This window comes from Mesoplodon mirus (assembly GCF_964341445.2).
Source record: "Mesoplodon mirus genome assembly, chromosome: 14".
Taxonomy (NCBI): Eukaryota; Metazoa; Chordata; class Mammalia; order Artiodactyla; family Ziphiidae; genus Mesoplodon; species Mesoplodon mirus.
This window is the reverse complement of record NC_138990.1, coordinates 19038252-19060469: the sequence shown is the minus strand read 5'-3', so window position 1 is coordinate 19060469 and position 22218 is coordinate 19038252. Positions and strand designations below refer to the sequence as shown.

General features: G+C 45.7%; 2 protein-coding genes and 1 pseudogene across 3 annotated transcripts in view; 2 read left to right on the top strand and 1 right to left on the bottom strand.

The window, feature by feature from the left end:
* Window positions 1-1321, top strand: part of RNF149 (ring finger protein 149) — a 28995-nt gene extending 27674 nt beyond the window's left edge. The window contains exon 8 of the transcript XR_014295828.1: window positions 1043-1321. The gene's annotated coding sequence lies outside the window, so the exon portion shown is untranslated. The remainder of the gene's footprint in view (window positions 1-1042) is intronic.
* On the bottom strand, window positions 97-20671 carry CNOT11 (CCR4-NOT transcription complex subunit 11). Its single transcript, XM_082641957.1, has 7 exons — window positions 20071-20671; window positions 14832-14996; window positions 10827-10979; window positions 6802-7004; window positions 5424-5626; window positions 3385-3481; window positions 97-3237 (listed from the first exon to the last, which is right to left on the bottom strand). The coding sequence occupies exons 1-7, from the start codon at window positions 20588-20590 to the stop codon at window positions 3040-3042; spliced, it is 1539 nt and encodes a 512-aa protein (XP_082498083.1). The 5' UTR covers window positions 20591-20671; the 3' UTR covers window positions 97-3039.
* LOC309815537 (frataxin, mitochondrial-like) lies at window positions 15972-20026 on the top strand (annotated as a pseudogene). Its single transcript has one exon. The product of its transcript is annotated as a frataxin, mitochondrial-like (transcript).
* Window positions 20672-22218: the final 1547 nt, after the last annotated feature.

The following is a 22218-nucleotide window of genomic DNA, read 5'->3' as shown; positions in this document are numbered from 1 at the left end:
GCCCAGCCGCTCTGCGGCATATGGGATCCTCCCAGACCGGGGCACGAACCCGTATCCCCTGCATCGGCAGGCGGACTCTCAACCACTGCGCCACCAGGGAGGCCCGTAAGCCCTGCTTTGAGATTTACAGAGCATGGGACGTTGGCCCGAACCAGAGCTCGTCTTGGGTGGTACACACTGTGCTTCTGTGATGCACCGGCCAACCAGAAAAGCCCCCTACGCTTTCCCCAGTTAATTTCGGTTTTGAAGTTTTAAAAACACTTATAAGCATTGCATTCATCAAAAATACTAGTACCTGCATTACTGGTTATGGAAGTGAAACGTCTATAATGTCATCATCGGCCATGCAGCTAGAGATCTACCCTTGTTCTAACAGCACGGTATAAATATAAAGTAAGTTGTAAATCAAACAAAGTATCTGCACTACATTTGTTTAAAGTTAGTACAAGAAAAGTCAATCCATTCTTCTTGATGAGTTGTAGGCTTGTGTATTAAGGGCTAAAGAGAAACTTGGGAACACTAGTACTTTCTGTTGGGCTGACTACAGTTATTGAATCCCAGGATTATGGAAGTCCTTTCCTCAAGGATTTTCCTCATAAGAACAGTAGTGATTGCATAAAAAGACCCGATAAAAAAGGAAATTAGCAAGATCTCTTGGTACAGGGTGCAGGAATTTTAACAAGTATGTAAAAAGTTCTTCCCATGTGTTACTTTTCCATTTTAACCCTTGAAATACTTTAGGGATATCACCCTAGTATCATTTAAAATAGGTATGTGATCTACTGTTCACCATGGGAATGTGAATCATCACAAAATGCATAATACAGTAGTACATGCTACTTAAAATTTATGAAAGTGTATCTGTATTCTATAAGAATAAAAATTGAGTGATACCATTTCCTTAAAGTTATTTAACGAAATAATACTGTTAAAGAGAGGTATTTGAAATAGTTAAAATTTAGGATTGCAAATACTTTTTTGAACTTCATACCCTAAGATGTCATCTTTTTAACAGGTCTTCTTGCTGTCTGCTTTTTAACAGATAATTTGAAGATATTAAAGCTACAACAGATTGGAACTAAAAGTCCAGAGAATTCAAGGTGTGGTTTTTAAAAAACATGACAGTTAAAATGAACTCGTTTGATGACACTTAAAAGTTGACTGCAGTTTATTGAATCCCAGGATTATTGTTTCTTTTATTTCAGGTAAACTTTCTTCTACTTTTAAATATGTTTAATGAAGAACTTTTTGCTGGTGGTGTAACTTGTATTTTTTTTTAAATGTTCTCTAAATATAATTACTATTCTTTGTAAGCTATTTATTTAAAATAAATTTGAAAACCTTTCCTCTGTCAAGTAAACACCAGTACTGTAATCTGGAAACGATGCGCAGTGGTCTGTCTTTAGTCTCAGGACACGTCTGCAGATCTGCCCACCGAAGCACACTTGCAGCTCCAAATCAGGTGTGTGTAGCACATCTGCGGTGGCTCATGGACACCCCGGGGGCAGTGACCGTGCCGGGGGCAGTGACCGTGCTGAGCTGCTGGATGCTGTCTTCTAGTTTCAGCTCAGACTGTCAGCAGGTGTCCTCTTGTGCTCTATGTAGTCCCACGTTTCCAAAATGTGCTTCTCCGTTGGTGATTTCAGTTTGGAACGGACCCCAGGCACAGTGTTGTCACCCTGGCTGCTCCTGCGCGCTGGTGAGGTACCTCACTGAGAAAACTCGCGTTAGGCGAGCTACGTGCGTGCCGCCAGGAGGCTCCGCCTTACCAGGAATCAGCAGGGCCTGGAGCCTGAGGTTGGGAGGCTTGCGGCAAAGCGCGGTTGAAACTTTGCCATTCCAGAGAGTATTTGAATAATGAACTGTTTCTTTGCCCAGTGCTAACATGCAGAACGGTGATGCCAGCCATGAGGTGTTGAGAGAAGTCAACTGTTGCCATCATTTAGATGTCTGAAGGTGCACCTGTTATACCAGTTTGGGTCCTTATTTCCTTGAAGCAAATATATTTATAAATCCCTGCATAATAACTAAGCTAAAATTTCTCATAAATCTAAGAGTACTGTTTTGCCAGTATTACAAGGTGGGAATTTGTACTCATCTTAAAACCTCTCGGCTTGGCATCCTTTAACTTTTGCTAAGGGTTGGATTGGAAGGCGATTCCTGTTCCTACGAAGAATATGCTTTGAAAGTACCTCAGCAGATGGGGAGTTTTTCATGATGTCTTCGAGTGAAAAATACATCAGATAATAGTGAGTTCATAGAAAACTTTAATGTAAGGCACTGCTGTCCAGAGTTAAATGAGGGGTTAAACAGCCCACAGGACACCACGGGAAGGGCACAAAGCCCACTCGGCAAGCAGCCGCGCAGCACGGCCCCCGGTGCCGTCCTTCCTCCTCAAGTACCGACGCTCTTAGACTGTTAACAGGAGAGAAGGCCGAGAAAATTACCAGCTGTTATAGTCTCGGAAAATAGGTTTCTAAGAATTCCCACGTCTGTAGGCAGCCCGCTGTTGTCTCTTAGGTCCCCATGACAAGAAAGGATAAGGTACACGGGTGTCCGAGGCTCACACTGCACCCAGTGAGAAGTTCAAGGGTCAGAATACCGTCACGTGATGATGATTCAAGACCTCAGGGGCAGTAAGGCAGGTTCTTAAGAGTGTCTTCAGTTTACTCTCACTAGAAACTTTCAACGTTGGAACCTCAGGAAAACGGTATTCTTGCCTTATCTGAAGCCCGTGACTTACATCTTAAGCAAAAACAGGCACCTTGCTCTTCAGTGCTGAAGACCTCATCGACTTTGTGCAGTGACTTCGTTTGGGATGATGTCCCCAGTGGATAATCATCAGCAAGACACATTCGTCCAAGTTCTTACCAAAAATTCATCTAAAAGAAAAAGTCATCCAGGAAAGCAAAACTTTGCTTTAAGTGGATAAAGTGGTGTTTATACGCATTAAGCCAAGCAATCACTCAGGGTCTGAACAGTTTTAAAAATGAAAAGCACAGCATAGCTGAACGATGAACAGGTGGTCCCGACGAGGTATCACTTGGACATCTTGGTCTCAGAAGGTGTCTCCCCAGTGTCCAAGGTCTTCAACAACCGGAAGAGGCCTGCAGCTTCTCGTATCCTGCTGAACTCAATACAGAAGGCCTGCACTTCTATAAACAAGTCCTGCACGTTGATGATTTTGTTACGGATCAAGGACTGGAGAAAGACACACACGAGACGCACCAGACGATTCTGAAAAAGAAATTTTACTGTGTGTTTTCTGGGCAGGTATTTATAAAAAAAATTTACAAATATATATATATATATATATATATATATATATATATATATATATATACACACACACACTATATATATACAAAAATTTCTATTACTTACCTGCATATATTTATCCTTAATTTGTTCACAGGTAGAAATGCAATTTGATATATAAAGGTGAATAAATTCAGGAGGTAGATCAACAGCTGTAGTTAGTCTGTTTCATAAAGTTAGAAAGGGCTGTTAATTTTATTTGCTAATAACATTTTAAAACACCGTTCACCATAAAATATAAAATTTCCTTTGGTAATTTAATGAAAAATTCTGATATATGATCCAGTTAACTGTTTTAAGTAAGTTTATGCAAGTAAACCTCGGAGCCCCCCCACCCCCCGCCATAAGTGACACTTCCTTTTCTTAGGTCTACACTTAGCATTACACATGCAATATGCATTGAGCAGCATGTCCCTGTGTGCTCTTGGCTGAATCAGAATTCATAGTTATCATCCAAGCTCTAACAACCCGGGCAGTTAGTCTGTCCACGTAAGTAATGTTTACTAACCTGATTACACACAAGTGCTATGCGAGGAACGCATGTGAAGAAAGGCGTGGTAGTAACTGAACAGCACAATGTATAACTAAGTGCTAACATGTGGCGTTTGCACAAAGAGTGATGTAAGTGAAAGACTCGGGAGAAGTCAACAACAGGGCAAACGACTTAAATCGAAACCCAAGGAGAGAAGTGGCGTTCCTTCCAACTAAGTAGATAATCTGAACGAATTGTGGAATCAGGGACCAGCTCGGTGGGAAAGACCTGGCTGGAAGGTAGCAAAAGGCACCTTGGTCTAGAGTCTTCAAGGGGTGGCCGGTATTTTCCAAAGGATTCTGTGAATGTTTAAGGGGTGGGGGGGAGGGCGAAATAGGAATTTCATGCCTAAGTGCCTAACAGCTGGTTTAGACAGTAAGTGGGCACTTAGAGCATGGTCAGCCCAGAGGCCCTGAGCAGAAGGCAGCCCCCAAAGAGGAGTGAGTCTCAGCAACGGGGAAAGGCCAAAGGCCTGGATGAGGGCGCAGAAATGAAGCCGCAGGTCAGCAAGCGGCCAGCCGGTTTTGCCGGCACAGAAAGTAAAAGGTAAATACCTCGTGTTTCCCTCCCACAAACCTGCGCTCTCCTGCACACACACTTGGGATCCCTTGGCTTCCAGCCAGGCTTTTCCCACCAGCTGATTAACTTCATTGTGGTTTATTTTGTTTGGGGTTTTTTTTTTTTTTGGCTACACCGTGTGGTTTGCAAGATCTTAGTCCCCCACCAGGGATGGAACCCGGGCCCTTGGCAGTGAAAGTGCAGAGTGCTAACCACCGGACCTCCAGGGATTCCCAGGACATATTCTTTAGTACAGCTTTAAGTAGGTTAAAAAAACAATTAATCCCCAACTTACAAACGAGTAAGTGTTCAAAAGATGTGCTCTAATTGAAGTGCAGTTGCCTAGCACTCAGAATGGACCTCCCCATGAGCAGAAAAACTATACAATTTAGCCCCCAGAACAGGACGCCACATGGAGGGGAGCCCTGAGGATGAGAAGCCTCAACTGGGACCACATCAGGCAAGCCTGCACATGTGGCTACACCATCCACAGACAGCTTAATCAACAGTAGGCTCCCAAGCTAACCCCCCAAGCCTACGGAGTTTGTAACTTACCTAAAACATATTTGTAAGCAAAATAACAAAGTGAGAAACCACTATTCAGAGCACATTGGGAAGGGAATGTGTTGTTTCCCGCGCAGTTGATGACAACGGAGCAAGGAGGCCAAATCAAAGGAAGGTTCGGAGAACGGTGCACACCACGAATTCTAGGAAGGCATTCCCAGAATCTTCTCAGCTCCTAGAGCCGTGCTGATACGGCTGTTAGTCACTGACGAGGAACAATGTGTCTGTGGTTCGTGTAAAGAATATACAGCCACGCGCAGGGGACGAGTTTTAGCAGTTAAGCGTCACTGATGCTGCTACCGGTGCTAAATACTTGAAACGCTCCAAGTTCTCGCTAGCGGGGCTGCATTCACACGCACTCACTGAGGCGCAGCGTACTGATTCAACGGGAACAGTATCGGGATCTACATTACACACCCCTGTCCGCATGTGATCGCGTATAGAAACTTACCGGTTTACAACTTCCATTGAATGCAATGACATGTCCATATTGACCAGAACCGAAAAATACTCAGTGATCTGGCTTGACTGCATTAACTTCAGCAACATTTCTATAGCGACCAGAGGGTTGTTTTCCACTAGGTCAGGAAGCTTGGCTGGAGTGAGGCCAATATGATAGACGAGTTTGGGGTCCTTTTCCAACTCTCCAAGGAGCTAAATATAATCAAGTTTTTAGAAAGAGAAAAAGAGAGGTTCCTGAATCAAATCAGAAATTCTCTTTCCTGCATGCATACAAAAAAACAAGTATTTTATAAAGAAAAGTTTTAGTATCTGCGCTGAACCAACTTTATAAATGTCTTCCTTCAAATCCATGATCATCATTCTTTGATATTTTAAAATTTGCATTTGAATTGTCAGATATTAAAATCAGGCACCTTCACAACAGTTTACAAACGACACTAATGCATCCTGGGCATTAAACCAGAATCAGTATTGTTTGGATACAATATTGTCTGGATTTTAACAATATCATCCTTAAGTCCTTTGTAGGTTTTTCCCTGTCATTTGTTAAAAATAATCTTACCGAGTAGTACTCCTGAAAAGCACAGACCACAGAGATCACCAGGGAACATCAGGAACCAAAGCCCCACCCAGCGCCCAGGGGAACAAATGCCTGAGAGGGGGACGGGGAGGGGGGAGGGTCTGTCTGCCGGCACACTGCACACTCGCTCTCAAATAGGTGTCCTCAAAGACAATTTCTTCTGCCAAATTGGAACATTCTTCTAAATGTTCTGTGCTCCTTCCCCTGTCTCCTTGTATATACACATGTACTGTTTCATGATGGCCTGGTAAGCAAAATGAACTACGCTGGAGATGTATCTCCTGGCAGGTTCTAATGTGAAAGTGTGCTAACTGAAGAATAAAGTTCACCAACCAGAACCGCCCACGGTGTCCAGCCTTTCCCCCGAGGGAAGTGTCACGTTGGGTGCGGGGGCGCTATTTTGAATCCACCGTTAACCAGCTGTGTGATGGCTGCTAGTTTACCTTCCTGGTTAAATGTTAATGATTCCGCTTACCCTCCTGGAGTCCTGTCCAGCTTAGTAACAGTGTACATAAAGTGCCCAGCAGCGCAGAGCAGGAGTGAGCGCCATCCTACACCCCAGAGTCAAACTGGTCCCAAACAGAAGTCGCTAGGTTTTCAGGCACCAGACTTCGTGCCCCGCCGGAGTGAAGTGAGCCGAGGGGGGGGCAGGACAGAGCTCCAGAGTCCACGCCGCCTACTGCTGGCTCATGCGGCCAACATCATGTTACTGGTCATTTATCACTTTACGAAAAACGAAAACACCTGGTGAATTACATACAGGAACATGTTTCCAATAAATATATACCTGTGTCTGTTGAGGAGAAGATAAGGGGCTTTTGAAGGCTTTGGCCATTATTCGCTTGATCTCCACGCCAGTGCTGTTCTTCACACACATTGACTTGTCCCACTGAATCGCGTGGTCGGGCTCGGTTGGATTGAGCCAAGCCAGCTCATCCTCACACACGTGGAGCGGAGGTGGTGGACGGATAAACTCCGGTCGGAAATGGCCTGTAATCAAAGTAGCGTGTCTGACTGCTTCTGTCACTTGGCTGACCCCGCGACACGCCTGTATAAACCTCACAGACTCACTCAGGGAAGTGCAGCAACACCTCTCTTAATAAGGACAACACAGCAACGCTCTGACTTGAAAATCAGAAGCAGGAACGATGTAAAGGCAGGGTTTTATTCAGAACACAAGAAAATGAAACACTGACATAACATTATTATGTCAGAGACCAAATCTATCTCTTTTGGGGGAGGAGAGGAAAACATTACCACCACCCGACAAGTCCTAGTTCAAGCACGACCACCACTCAATCGCACAAGGACACAACTTACTCCATGGGTAAGTCTGGGTGGGAAAAAACACTAATTGATCTCACTCATCCTATTCTCAGTACTATTTTATTCAGAGGCCATATGATGTGTACTGGTTTTGTTTTTGCATCTTATAACCCTGAAGTAGCAAATTATGTGGAGATGAAATGGCAGGGGAAAGGTACGGTTGACTATTGACATTCTCAAGTGAATCTGGAGACTTTCGTAAACCCCTAAATTCACAAATGCTATATCATTTTCTTAAAACAGTAAAAATACAACAGAATAGTGAAGTGACTCAATTTAATACCTCAACTATTTGACAAGATTGATCCCTAAGTTATAAACCCACTAAAATAAATGCTGTCTGGGACTTATCAGCAAATTTCACCCCTCACTTTGGTTCCCACATAGGGTCTAAGATGGTTAACTCCTCTCATGGACCAAGCCCCGGCCAAATTTGAGATTACTAGGTCCCCTAGATTACTGAAAATGTCTGTGTCTGGCTAAGAATCATCCCTTTATCTTAAATGACACCATCTCTTCACATATATCACCAGAACTAGCACATGAATCTCTGCAGCCCATTTACAAAAAGCAAGTTTTAAACATTTCACGAGAAGTTATACCTATGTGATAAAGAGAAAGCTCCCATGAGGTAAGGATGCCTGGTGTTCAGCTAGACTCAGACCTAATATCTGATTGATTTGCTTCTTACACACCTTTCCAGTGGCCCATTCAAGTCAAAGATGTGCCCGAGCAAGTATTAAATACAATCCAACTGTGCCTCGGACCTTCTCACACACTGTGACTAGCTGAGACTTACTTATTCCAAAGACCTACTGTAAATGGCATTAAAAGTCACAGTGTAAGTTTTAAACTCAAGGTGACACTATAGTCTGGAGAACATGTTCTTATCCCTAAGCAGAAAGCATGCTTTCATCATTAAAACCACACAGAATCGTATAAAACCAAAAAATGCAGGACTCCCCTGGTGGCGCAGTGGTTAAGAATCACCTGCCAATGCAGGGGACACAGGTTCAAGCCCTAGTCCAGGAAGATCCCACATGCTGTGGAGCAACTGATGCCGCGTGCCTGGTGCCCATGCTCTGCAACGAGAAGCCACTGCAATAAGTGCGCGCACCGCAACGAAGAGTCGCCCCCGCTCGCCGCAACTAGAGAAAGCCCACGCGCAGCAACAAAGACCCAACACAGCCAAAAATAAATTAATTAAAAAATTAAAAACGCTGCTCTATTATTTCAAGTTCAATAGTTTTCTTTGAATTAAAGTAAATTAAGAGCTATAAGGTCAGTAAAACTTCAATGGAGAATGATAAGATTAATGAAGTAGGAAACAAAAAGGTAATAAGCTACAAAAATAAACTCATTTCAGTAAAATCAGAGACTTTATATCCTTAGATATGCTGATGATAGGTATGTAATAAAAAAAACTTGGGATTTTTTCGGCTGCATCATACATCATGTGGGATCTTAGTTCCCTGACCAGGGATGGAACCTGCACCCCCTGCAGTGGAAGCCACTGGACCACCAGGGAATTCCCAAAAACTTGGTATTTTTATTAAAAAAGAAACTAACTTTTTAAAGTTTTTAAAATTAATTTATTTTTGGCTGCATTGGGTCTTCGTTGCCGTGCAGGCTTTCTCTAGTTGCGGTGAGCAGGGGCTACTCTTCGTTGTGGTGCGCGGGCTTCTTACTGCAGTGGCTTCTCTTGTTATGGAGCACAGGCTCTAGGTGCGCAGGCTCAGTAGTTGTGACTTGTGGGCTCTAGAGCGCAGGTTCAGTAGTTGTGGCGCATGGGCTTAGTTGTTCCGCGGCATGTGGGATCTTCCCAGACCAGGGCTTGAACCTGTGTCCCCTGCACTGGCAGGCGGATTCTTAACCACTGCGCCACCAGGGAAGCCCAAGAAACTAACTTTTATTGAGCATCTCTACTATGTTCCAGACACTATACTAGGAAGTTTCTCACTAAATTCATGTTTAACATTCTCTGACATAAATCCTACCAATGTTTTCTTAGGTCAGTCTCCCAGGCAATAGAAATAAAAGCAAAAGTAAACAAATAGGACCTAATCAAACTTACAAGCTTTTATACAGCAAAGGAAACCATAAACAAAATGAAAAGACAACCTACAGACTGGGAGAAAACATGTGCAAATGGTACGACCAACAAGGGTTTAATTTCCAAAATATACAAACAGCTCATACAACTCAACAACAGAAAAAAAACAAACAACCCAATCAAAAAATGAGCAGACCTAAAGAGACATTTCTTCAAAGACGACATACAGATCACCAACAGGCACATGAAAAGATGCTCAGCATTGCTAATTATTAGAGAAATGCAAATCAAATTAAAACTTCAATGAGGTACCACCTCACACCGGTCAGAATGGCCATCATTAAAAAATCAACAGGGCTTCCCTGGTGGCACAGTGGTTGAGAGTCCACCTGCCGATGCAGGGGACACAGGTTCGTGCCCCAGTCCAGGAAGATCCCAAATGCCGTGGAGCGGCTAGGCCCGTGAGCCATGGCCGCTGAGCCTGCGCGTCCAGAGCCTGTGCTCCACAACGGGAGAGGCCACAACAGTGAGAGGCCCGCATACCACAAAAAACAAACAAACAAACAAAAAACTACAAATAACATGCTGGAGAGGGTGTGGAGAAAAGAGAACCCTCCTACATTATGGACGGGAATGTAAATTGGTGCAGCCACTATAGAAAACAGTATGGAGGTTCCAGAGTTACCGTCTGATCCAGCAATCCCACTCCTGTGCATATATCCAGACAAAACTGTAAGATACATGCACCCCTATGTTCACAGCAGCACTATTCACAATAGGCAAGACATGGAAACAACGTAAATGTCCATCGCCAGATGAAACAATAAAGAAGATGTGGTATATTTATACAATGGAATATCACTGAGCCATAAAAAAGAATGAAATAATGACATTTGCAGCAATATGGATGCACCTAGAGACTATTATACTATATGAAGTCAGAGAAAAACAAATATCGTATCACTTATATGTGGAGTCTAAAATGTGACACAAATGAACTTATCTATGAAACAGAAACAGACTCACAGACATAGAGAACAGACTTGTGGTTGCCAAGGGGAAGAGGGGATTGGGGAGGGATGGATTGGGAGTTTGGGATTAGCAGATGCAAACTATTATATAGAGAATGGATAAACCACAAGGTCCTACTTTAAAGCACAGGGAACTATATTTAATATCCTGTGAAAAACCACAATGGAAAAGAATATGAAAAAGAATGTACATATATATATATATACACACACGTATAACTGAATCACTCTGCTGTACAGCAGAAATTAACACAACATTGTAAATCAACTGTACTTCAATAAAATAAATTTTTAAAAATTCACGAAGTATCAACAAAAACAACATGATGTTTCAGAAAACCAGAAAGTCTCAGGGGGACGCTGATAACATAAAACCAAGAACATCAAATTAGATATACCTACTTTCAATAGGTGGCTTTGGTCCACTGACTAAAGCTTCCGTGATCTGAGAGGCAACAGAGCTGTCAAATCCAGAATTAGAAGAATCCGGGTCTGGGTCACTGAGAATGCTAGGGAAGCTGGCCTTACTTTGAGTTGGCAATTCAGACTGGCGTTCTGAAATAGATTAAAATAGGAAACATTTCAAAATTGAGGGCACCACAAGGAGAGTGAAAAGAGAAGCTACTAAATGGAGAAAGTTATCTACAACACATAAACAAAGGGCCAGATTGAGGATATATTATCAATTTTTAAAAAATAGGAAAAAATGGGCTAATGACTTCAACAAGTGTTTTATTTTTAAAAAGCTTGAGGCTTCCCTGGTGGCACAGTGGTTACGAATCTGCCTGTCAATGCAGGGGACATGGTTCGATCCCTGGCCCAGGAAGATCCCACATACCGCGAAGCAACTAAGCCTGTGTGCCATAACTACTGAGCCTGTGCTCTATAGCCTGTGCTCTGCAACAAGAGAAGCCCCCGCTCGATGCAACTAGAGAAAGCCAATGTGCAGCAACGAAGACCCAACACAGCCAAAAATAAAAACAAATAAATTAAACATCTGAAAAGATATTCAATCCAATTAGGAACCAGGGGAAAATCTGTTAAAACAAGATACTACTGCACACACACTGTAGTTATAACTGCCCCTTGTGGTTACTGATGTTTAACTTGTCTGCTTGTTTTCTTAAAGTTAGGAAAATGCAACTGCATCATCCGTAAGTACACCTTTGGTCCCTGGATCCCACTGTAAAGACATCTGAATTTTAGGCCAGCCTCCGTACAGATGATCTGTGTGGCTAGCTCCAGAGAAGATAGGTGTACTTCCCTTTTTTTCTTAAGCACTTGTGAAAATGATTAAGACATCTTCAGCCTGGGCAGAGGACAGCAAACAGCTCTAGGGGACAGCCAGCTTAGCCACTGTGCCAAGCCTCTCAATCCTAACTCTAGTCACATATTCCTTTCTGAGCTTGATGTACTTTATAAATTTATTTATTTATTTTTGGCTGTGTTGGGTCTTCATTGCTGTGCCCAGGTTTTCCCTAGTTGCGGTAAGCAGGAGCTACTCTTCATTGCGGTGTGCGGGCATCTCATTGTGGTGGCTTCTCTTGTTGTGGAGCATGGGCTCTAGGCGCATGGGCTTCAGGAGTTGTGAAGCGTGGGTTCAGTAGTTGTGGCGCACGGGCTTAGTTGCTCTGCGGCATGTGGGATCTTCCCAGACCAGGGCTTGAACCTGTGTCCCCTGCACTGGCAGGCAGATTCTTAACCACTGCACCACCAGGGAAGTCTCTGAGCTTGATGTACTTTAAAACTTTCTCATGGGCTGATTCAAGTCATCACAAGTTGAAAAGGAAATTAGATCTGATTCTTACATTATTGAATACAAAGCTAGAAATCTCAGAATATACGTCACTTCTAAAGGTAAGGTGACTGAAACTGCCCATCACCTCGGCACCAGTTTTCATACTGTCTTTGGTTAAGAAAATAATTATTTTATTTCTGTTAATACGTTGCATCTGGCACTAGTAGCTAACAAGTACTTCTGTGTACCTTCAATATTAAAAGTCTGAAAAAGAGTTCTCTTAGTTTCAGAAAATAACCATTGTTACATTGTTAATATTTAGTAGTTAAAAAATAAGGTTCAGGGCTTCCCTGTTGGCACAGCGGTTGAGAATCTGCCTGCCAATGCAGGGGACACGGGTTCAAGCCCTGGTCTGGGAAGATCCCACATGCCGCGGAGCACCTGGGCCCGTGAGCCACAATTACTGAGCCTGCGCGTCCGGAGCCTGTGCTCCGCAACAAGAGAGGCCGTGACAGTGAGAGGCCCGCGCACCGCGATGAAGAGTGGCCCCCACTTGCCACAACTAGAGAAAGCCCTTGCACAGAAACGAAGACCCAACACAGGCAAAAATAAATAAATAAATAAATAACAAAATACTTAAAAAAAATAATAATAAGGTTCAGAGCTTCCTTGGTGGCGCAGTGGTTGGGAATCCGCATGCCAATGCAGGGGACACGGGTTCAAGCCCTTGTCTGGGTGGATCCCACGTGCCACAGAGCAACTAAGCCCGTGCGCCACAACTGCTAAGCCTGCGCTCAGGAGCCCGCGAGCCACAACTACTGAAGCCTGCGTGCCTGGAGCCTGTGCTCCGCAATAGGAGAAGCCACAGCAGTGAGAAGCCCACACACCGCAACCAAGAGTAGCCCTCGCTCGCCACAACAAGAGAAGCGAATGCAATGAGAAGCCCGCACACTGCAACCAAGAGTAGCCCCCGCTCGCTGCAACTAGAGAAAGCCTGCGCACAGCAACGAAGACACAATGCAGCCAAAAATTTAATAAATAAATAAACTAATTAATTAAATAAATTTATAAATAAGTAAGTAAGTAAGTAAGTAAGTAAGTAAGATTCAGAATGCCCCAAGGAAAGAGAAGATTAGATGTCACCTTATATAAGATGCCAAATGTCACAGGGCATGAAATCTAAGGACGTTGCACTGTCAAATTAACCCTGCAGCTCACTTAATTACAAGGTCAAGGGTTCACAAATCTGGCTACAGATTAGAATTTTCCTAATGAATTGCTCTCAGGTGATGAGACCCATGCATCTGCACTTTTGCTTAGAGCAGGTTAGCAAAAGCTGCTCTTCTTTATCCTTATATGGAGAGGCTCTCCCTGACCACCCTGTTCAAGGTCTCGTTATTTTCTATCACAACACGAGTTTGCTTCAAGACCACCCATTCATTTGCTTACACGTGTAACAGAAGGTGCCCAAATAATCTTGAAACAGAACAGGGTGGAGGTCTCACACCTCTCAGTTTCACAAAAGCTACTGTATGACTTGGATTAGTGTCCTGCTCCCCTGCAAATAAAACCCTTCTTACATGAAAGGAAAAAAAAAGCCATCCTAATCAAAAGGGTGGTACTAGAATAAGGACAAATAGACCGGGCTTCCCTGGTGGCGCAGTGGTTGAGAGTCCACCTGCCGATGCAGGGGACACGGGTTCGTGCCCCGGTCTGGGAAGATCCCACATGCCGCGGAGCGGCTAGGCCCGTGAGCCATGGCCGCTGAGACTGAGCGTCCGCAGCCTGTGCTCCACAACGGGAGAGGCCACAACAGTGAGAGGCCCGCATACCACACACACACACAAAGAATCCGCCTGCCAATGCAGGGGACACGGGTTTGAGCCCTGGTCTGGGAAGATCCCACATGCCACAGAGCAACTAAGCCTGTGCGCCACAATTACTAAGCTGGTGCTCTAGAGCCAGCGAGCTACAACTACTGAGCCCACACGCCACAACTACTGAAGCCCGCATGCCTAGAGACCATGCTCTGCAATGAAGAGAAGCCACCGCAATGAGAAGCCCACACACCTGCAATGAAAAGTAGCCCCCACTGGCCGCAACCAGAGACAGCCCGCGTGCAGCAACAAAGACCCAACGCAGCCAAATAAATAAATAAATAAATAAATATTAAAAACAAAAGACAAATAGACCAATGACATAGAATAGAGAGCCCAGAAATAAACCTTCCCATATATATATATATATATATATATATATATAATCAAACGATTTTCGATAAAGGTGCCGAGATGACACTGTTTCAGCTATTCTGGGTCCCTTGAGATTCCATATGAATTTTCTATTTCTGCAAAACACATTGTTGGGATTTTGATAAGAATTGCATTGAATTTGTACATCGCTTTGAGTAGAAATGACATCAGGAAAATTTTAAACGGACCAAGTTTTACTCAGCATTCTTCTTAAACTGGAAAAGCAATCAATTCAAGTGAAAACTCAAAATGAAATTTATATCCCATAATAGCAAGGATCCAGTACTGAAGCTATGTTTTTCACAGAAAATACTAACTTTTTAGTACAGTTACAAAGACCTTCATGTAAATGGAGTACCTCAAGAAAACAGGCCTAATGCCAGCACACAAAGATGCCTGAGCGGGATGCCTCCTTACCAGCCAGGGCTAGCTGAAGCCCGCTAATGTCCACAGACTGGCCCATGTTTCCGACGTCCATCAAGGCAATCTGTCGCGGTGTCTTTTTGAAGAGTTCCCGTGGAGGTGCCAGCATCAGCTGGGAAAGAAAAAACTTTTCTGGTGGAGTTATAGGAGGTAAAAATCCTGTAAACAAAAAAACGCACAACAGTTTCTCTAACGGTTATTTTTAAAAATTATCTTGAGTCTGGTAAAATTAGCATTTGCTACTTGTCACCTCAACTCATGTACCTTTAAAGACAAACTTACAATTGAAGATTCATTTAACCAAATAGATACATTCATCAAAATGTAATTAAATAGTGTCCCTGAGGAGGACTGGTTCCAGGACACCCTGGGAATACTAAAATCCAAGGATGCTTGGGTCCCTTATACAAAATGGTGTAGTATTTGCATGTACCCTACACACATCCTCCCTTATACTTCAAATAATCTCTAGATTAACTGTATGTCAACTGAAATTCTATGATTTGTGGCAATGAAACTTAAGGCTTTTGTAACTATTAAGAACTTTGATTTGGGGGATTCTCTGGCAGTCCAGTGGTTAGGACTCGGCGCTCTCACTGCCGGGGCCCGGGTTTGATCCCTGGTGGTAGGGGGACTAAGATCCCGCAAGCCGCACGGCACGACCAAAACAAAACAAAACAAAAAAAACAACTTTGTTTTCTAACATGCTTCAATTCCTGCAAAGGCTTACATATGCAGGCAAAAACAAATAAAACAAACTACAGTGTTCAGAAATGCTTTTCTTCTCTACTGCTACCAGCAACTGTGTAAAAGTTAAAGAGACAAGGAAGCAATCACTAGCTCCGCAAATACACTTCACACACCTGTTTCAGTCCACAGCACGGCTACAATTCCCAGAGTGCTGGACACTGATGCTTCCCTTTAATCCCAGAGCCACCTGCTTACCCAGCAGCGTCCATCCTACCGCAGCACCATGGCCAGACCCCTGTTCCAGCTCCCAGCTTGGACTCCTACCCACTCACCACCCACAGTCCACTCGCCCACTTACCACTGAGTTATATTTCGAGGTACAAATCTGCTCACAGATTTTTAATTCTGTTTACACAGAATTAAACCCAAACTCCTGCACCATTCATAAGACCTTTCTAACGTGGTCCTGACCCACTCTCCTAATCCCATCTCCTGACCCCCCTCCAATCCACGTGTCCTATACTCCCGTTGCAGAAAATCTCTCACCTTTTCTGATTCCTGATTTCAAAACATCCAATACGTGCAGCTCTTTAAGAATACGTGACAGGGCCACACCCTTCTCTCCCCACCATCTCTCATCAATATCCAGCAAAAACATCACCCCCTCTGAAAGTTCCTCCAGCTACACGGCTGTAGTTCCTGTGCTACGAGGTGCTGTGCATGCGACATCTAGTACGGCCCTTAACCACACTGGGTTACAATCACGTTTATGTCTCTTCAACCAGACTGCAAGCTTCCTGAGGGCAAGGAAGCCATCCTACTTCCTTCCAGATACATTCTCAGAATCGTCTGAAAAACTTTCAACACATATACCCATTAGATGCTCCCCCTGACGCACAGTATAATAAGCCTTGACCTTGACATTCCCTCTGTTGTATATTTAAGCACCACCCCTACCTAGTAACGATAGTAATGTGTAAAGCTTATTGTAAATACTTTTATTTCTCGTAATTTATTATCTGCAATTTTCAGACACGGAAATTGAGGCAGAGAGAGGCAAAATAACCAATCCGTGGATTTCCCTGGCAAATCTGTTTACAGTGCAGTCTATGGCCTACATCTAGGTTTAAACTCATCGCATTCAAGAATGACATCATAGGGCTTCCCTGGTGGCGCAGTGGTTGAGAGTCCGCCTGTCGATGCAGGGGACACGGGTTCGTGCCCCGGTCTGGGAGGATCCCACATGCCGCGGAGCGGCTGGGCCCGTGAGCCATGGCCGCTGAGCCTGCGGGTCCGGAGCCTGTGCTCCGCAACGGGAGAGGCCACAGCAGTGAGAGGCCCGCGTACCGCCAAAAAAAAAAAAAAAAAAAAAAAAAAAAAGAATGACATCATATAAGTTATGGTTCCTTTGCCTAACCCATCCTACAGAATTCAAAGGGCTCTCAGACCCAAATCCCACACTGCCCCATCCATCTCGGTGGCGGGTCTGACCGCCCCCCCCACACACACACGTTGCAGCAACTTTCTCAGCATTCTCAAACTTCCTGAAAACCAGGTTCAGTACCTGTACCCTAAAGACATCTCATGGGATGCACAGGTTGCCCCTCTTAGGTAAGGACAGTGCAGGAAATCAACGAGAAGATGCTTTAGATGCAGAGGAGTTGCCAGCAGGAGCAATGACTAGCTTAAATGCAGAAGGCTTCTCCTGCAAGGAAAAATTCTCTGGCCTTACCTCAAAATCCGCTGACTTTACCTTCTGGCTCCCTGAATAGCAGTCCCTACCTAAAGGGGTCACTCGCCTGTTTCCTCACTGCTTAAGGACTGTAAGATCAAACTGTTTCCCCCTGGTCACTAGCTGCTCCGCCCACTACCGCTGTCCTCCTCCAAGTCTTCCAGGTACCCTTATCCCTCATCACCATCTCCTCTGTGCCCTTCTCCTCTCCTGGCTTCAGGTCTTCTCCCAAAATCAAGTCTCATAAACCATCTCTTGAGTTTAAGAAACAAACAGATGTGGATGCTGGAGCGCCACGCAGCTGCCAGCCTCCTGCCCGGCTCGGCGCCCCCGGGCTATGTCCAGGCCCACGCCGGGGCCCCAAGGCCAACGAAGGACGCCCTGCTCTACAGCTGCCAGGGCCTGCACAGGCAGCCAGCCCAGTCTGAGCCTCTGTTGCCTCAACTAGATCCTGAATGTCAAAAAGCAGAGCGTCTGCCTGATGAATCTGAGGACAATGGGAACTCTGGGTGACGCTGGCCTTCTGGACGATATCACGTACGAAAAACTGGCCGAGGAGACGCTGGATTCCTTAGCAGAGTTTTTTGAAGAACTTGCAGACAAACCTTACACACTTGAAGACTATGATGTCTCCTTTGGGAACGGTGTTTTAACAATTAAACTGGGTGGAGATCAAGGAACGTATGTGATCAACAAGCAGACCCCAAACAAGCAAATCTGGTTATCTTCACCATCCAGTGGCCCCAAGCATTACAACTGGACTGGGAGAAACGGGGTGTACTCCCTCGATGGTGTGTCCCTCCACGAGCTGCTGGCCACAGAGCTGACTCAAGCCTTAAAAACCAAACTGGACTTATCTTCTCTGGCCTACTCTGGAAAAGGCACTTGCTGCCCAGCCGAATGCTAAAGACATAAAAAGCTCTAAAGCCAAGACCCCAGCTTTGCTCTGCAGCTGAATGGCTAGTTTTTTCATTCCTGCTTTTGAGGACAGTTGCATTATGTGTAACGGCTCTGTGAAAAGACCGTGTCACCTCCCGCCCTGCCCGTGAGTTCAGATTTTTTATTTCCACAGGTTTCTTTGGATTTATTGTCTGACTTCCTCCCTCACGTGACAGCCCTTATCTTTTGTAATGTCTGTATGCCCGTACCTTTAACATATAACCTCACAACAAAGAAAAAGAAGAAGGACAAATTCCAGGAGGAGAAATGAATTGGCTTCACCATTCATTCTTTGAAAGACTTATTACAAAAACCACATGAAGAGCAGTTGGCCAAACTTGCCATCCTGTCTCAAAATAAGACTCATTAAAGGGCAGCCTAAAACGTTCCTACTCCTCTTCAAAGTGTAAACACTTCTATGCCCTTTAGTATTGAAGCATCAGTGGGAACTCAGGAATTCTCAAACCGAAGACCATTTTCTCTTTGTGCTTTGTGACTGCCAGGGTGTGGCCTGCATGGGGTGACACAGGGAGATGTGGTGCCGTGTCTTCCGTATGTGCATATATATGTACACACACATTTACATGTGGATGCAAAAAATCTCCCAAAAGCCACCTCTGTACGCTCATGGATACAGTACAATAAATGAGGTCATGGAGCTGAGAGGTGCTTGGTAAACTGTGAAAGGCCACATAAATGAAAAGATGCTGGTGTTAATGAAAGGAACCCCGGTCTTACACTTGGCCCAGCCCAAAAGTAGTTGTCTGTCTCTGGGCAAGTTTCGCGAACTCCCTGGACCTCTGTTTTCCCGTGTTAACAGAGAGGGTTAAACTGGATAGAATATAGTCGATTTCCAATTTAGACATTTAGTGGTCCCGTCAGGCAACTTATCAGGCCAGCTTTAATTCCCTCTAGTAGAGGAGATGACAGTGAACTGTTTTTTTTTAAACTATAGAGTAAGTATATGGTTTTGGGTTTTGCTCTACTTGAATCAGTTGAATTCAGGTTCAAATAATCATCCTTTATTGTGCCATTACTGTGCTAAGCCTGGGCTGTAGGCTGAATGCTAAGGTGTTGATCCTAACCCCCAATCACAGTCCTCATAAATGCGATTAGTGCCCTGAGAAGAGAGACCCCAGAGAGCTCCCTCATCCCTTTCACCATGTGAGGACACCAGGAAGCAGGCCTTCACCAGACTCCCAGTCTGCTGGGGCCTTGACCTTGGACTTCCCAGCCTCCAGAACGATGAGAAATAAATTTCTGTTTATAAGCCAAACAAACAAACAAAAATAGCAAAAGCGGCCTCGCATCCAACCCAGTGATCTCACTAAAGGTGCACGAGCATGCACTTTACGTAATGTGCAGTAGTCTTGCGTTTTCTAGTCTAGGCCGTGAATTGAGACTACTTTCTATCCTCTGCCCCCATCGCGTTAACCAAGGACACCTAACAGCAAGAACGCGGCTGTAAAGTCCTGAAACGCTGCGGAATGTGCATTTCCGCTCAACAACGTACTCGGGTTCTGAACGACTTCTCGGTGACTCCTGAGACTTAAAGCCGGGGGGTAGGAGGGCAGATCCTGTGTGTCATTACTTACAACTGCACACACCTCAGACGCGCCTGACGAGCACGAACTGCATCACGAGGCACTACAGCGTCAAGCCCAACACTAAGCGGCATGGTTTCACGGCCCGTACTGTTGGGAGTAATTTTCGGTGCCGTGAAGCTGCCACTTGTCCCTACTCGGTGGAGGGGGTGCGGAGAGGATTTCAAAAGGACACAATCCATTTCACGTGTGGGTGAAGGCCCAGCAGCTGCCGGATCTCACCCTCCGCGCCGCACACCGGGCTCCCGGCGGGAGAACCCGGGCTTACCTGAGAGCGGCGGCCGGTCGGGCTCCTGGCCGCCGCGGGCGGGCGGCGCGGGGTTGAGCAGGTGCGCGAAGCTGGCGGCGAAGGGGTTGGCGGCGAGCGGCTCGGTGCGGTACATCTCCCAGAGCAGGTAGAGCGCCGTGAGGCGCTGCGCCGCGCTGGGCAGCAGGTCCGGCTGCTGCAGCAGCATGACGAGCACCGAGCCCAGGCGGAAGTGGTCGGCCTTGCTGAAGTAGTGGTGGAAGGCGGTGGACAGGCCCTCGAAGGTGCTGCCGCCGCCCGCCTCCTCCGAGATGATGCTCAGCAGGCTTGAAAGCTCCTTCGGGGTCAGGCTCATCCTGCACGCAGGGCCCCCCGGGCCTCCACAACCCGGCCCGGGGCCACCCGCTCCGCCTCTGCCGCCGCCGGAGCCGGAGCCTCCTGGCCCGCTCCTAGACACCGACCCCGCCGCTTCCCGGGGCCCCCTTTGCTCCGCGGCGGTAAGAAGACGGCCACACGCCGCGCTCGCCCCCCCGCCGGGCATCAACCTCGCCCGCCTGTCCTGTTTCCGGGCCGGAGGGGCCCTGGCACCGGCTCGCTCCGTCCCCGCGGCCGTAAAGCGCGCTGTGGCACGACAGCGTCGCAAACAAAACCCGCTGGGAAGCCAACCGCCCGCAGAGAAGAGTGTGGCGCGGACCCAGAGCGAGGCTGCTGGAGCCGGGCCAGGGAGAGGATCCCGAGACGCCGAGTGGGCGGAGCGAAAAGCCGGAAGTGGGGGAGCTGCGGAAGTCTCGCGGTGCCACAGCCCAATGCTGTGGTGCAGTCTGCGCATGGGCGAGCAACGTCCGCTCCCAGAGGCGCCCCGAGGGTGGTACCAGGCATAGAAGGTCCCTAGAAATTTGGGTGACGTTATTGTCTGGAAAAATGCATCTTATAATCTGAAAAGTTGGGGGCTTCCCTGGTGGCACCGTAGTTAGGAATCTGCCTGCCAAGGCAGGGGGACATGGGTCCGGGAAGATACCTCATGCTGTAGAGCAGCTAAGCCCACGCGCCACAACTACTGAGCCTGCGCTCTAGAGCCCGCGAGCCACAACTACTGAGCCCAAGCGCCACAACGAAGACCCAATGCAGCCAAAAAAAAAAAAAAAAAAAATCTGAAAAGTTTTCTTAATATAACACACCTGGCTGTTCATGGTGAAACCTTTTTAAGTGCTAATAGCTGTAAAGACCACGTATTTCTCATAACCAAAGTTAATTTCCAGTCTTACACTCCTATTTGAGGAAATGGAATCATACGCACACGAGCTTTTGTACACGGTTACTTTAACATGATTTTCGTAAAATGTTTACCATAAACATTCGTTTACAAAATTGTTGTACAACTTTTTAAGCAGCCTGCCCAAGGGCGCTGATTCTGGGCCTTAGCTGTGCATTGGAAGTTCCCCGAGAGCCTTCAAAAATGCTAGTGCCTGGTCCTGGTGGCCAGGTATTAACAAACAAAGCGAAAACACCTGCCCAGGTGCCTAGTGTGTACTCTGGGTTGGGAATCACCGAGCGGCGTGTCCTAGACTTCCCCGGTTCCTCCCTTAGACCTACAAAACCCTACAGGGATTTCACCAGCGATTCCCAGCAGGCAAGTTTGGGAGATATAGTCTGCGCTACCTCATGCTAGGAGCTCGAGAATTATCTAGTTGCGTGCCACCTTAATTCTAAAGTATAATTGGAGGAAGAGAAACTGATGGGTCAAGGGGCGTGCATCTTCTGAAGGCTTCTTCACCTGACTGCTAGATATCCCTCTAGAAGGGTCCTGCCAGCTAACTAACAGCAGCAGATATAACTTGCTAACGCTTGGACTCCTGGGAAACTGATTCGAATTATCTTGAAAGTACTCTCATTTTATTTATTTACTATAGTAAATAAACTTTATTGTGTTTGGGATGTCTGTTACAGCAATGCGCTTACCTGCATAGGTTTTACTGGTTTTTTTAAAAAGTGGTTTCAAAATATGTGAACATTATGTGCCCCACCACCCCCCAAAACTAAATATTTTTCTTTCTGTAGGAGCATTTTCAAAATTAGGTTGGTGTTAAAAAGGAAACCAGAGGCCCCAGATGGAGTCACTTATGCTAGGTCACACTACTAACCTAACTGAAGCTTCACCCTCCCCCAGAA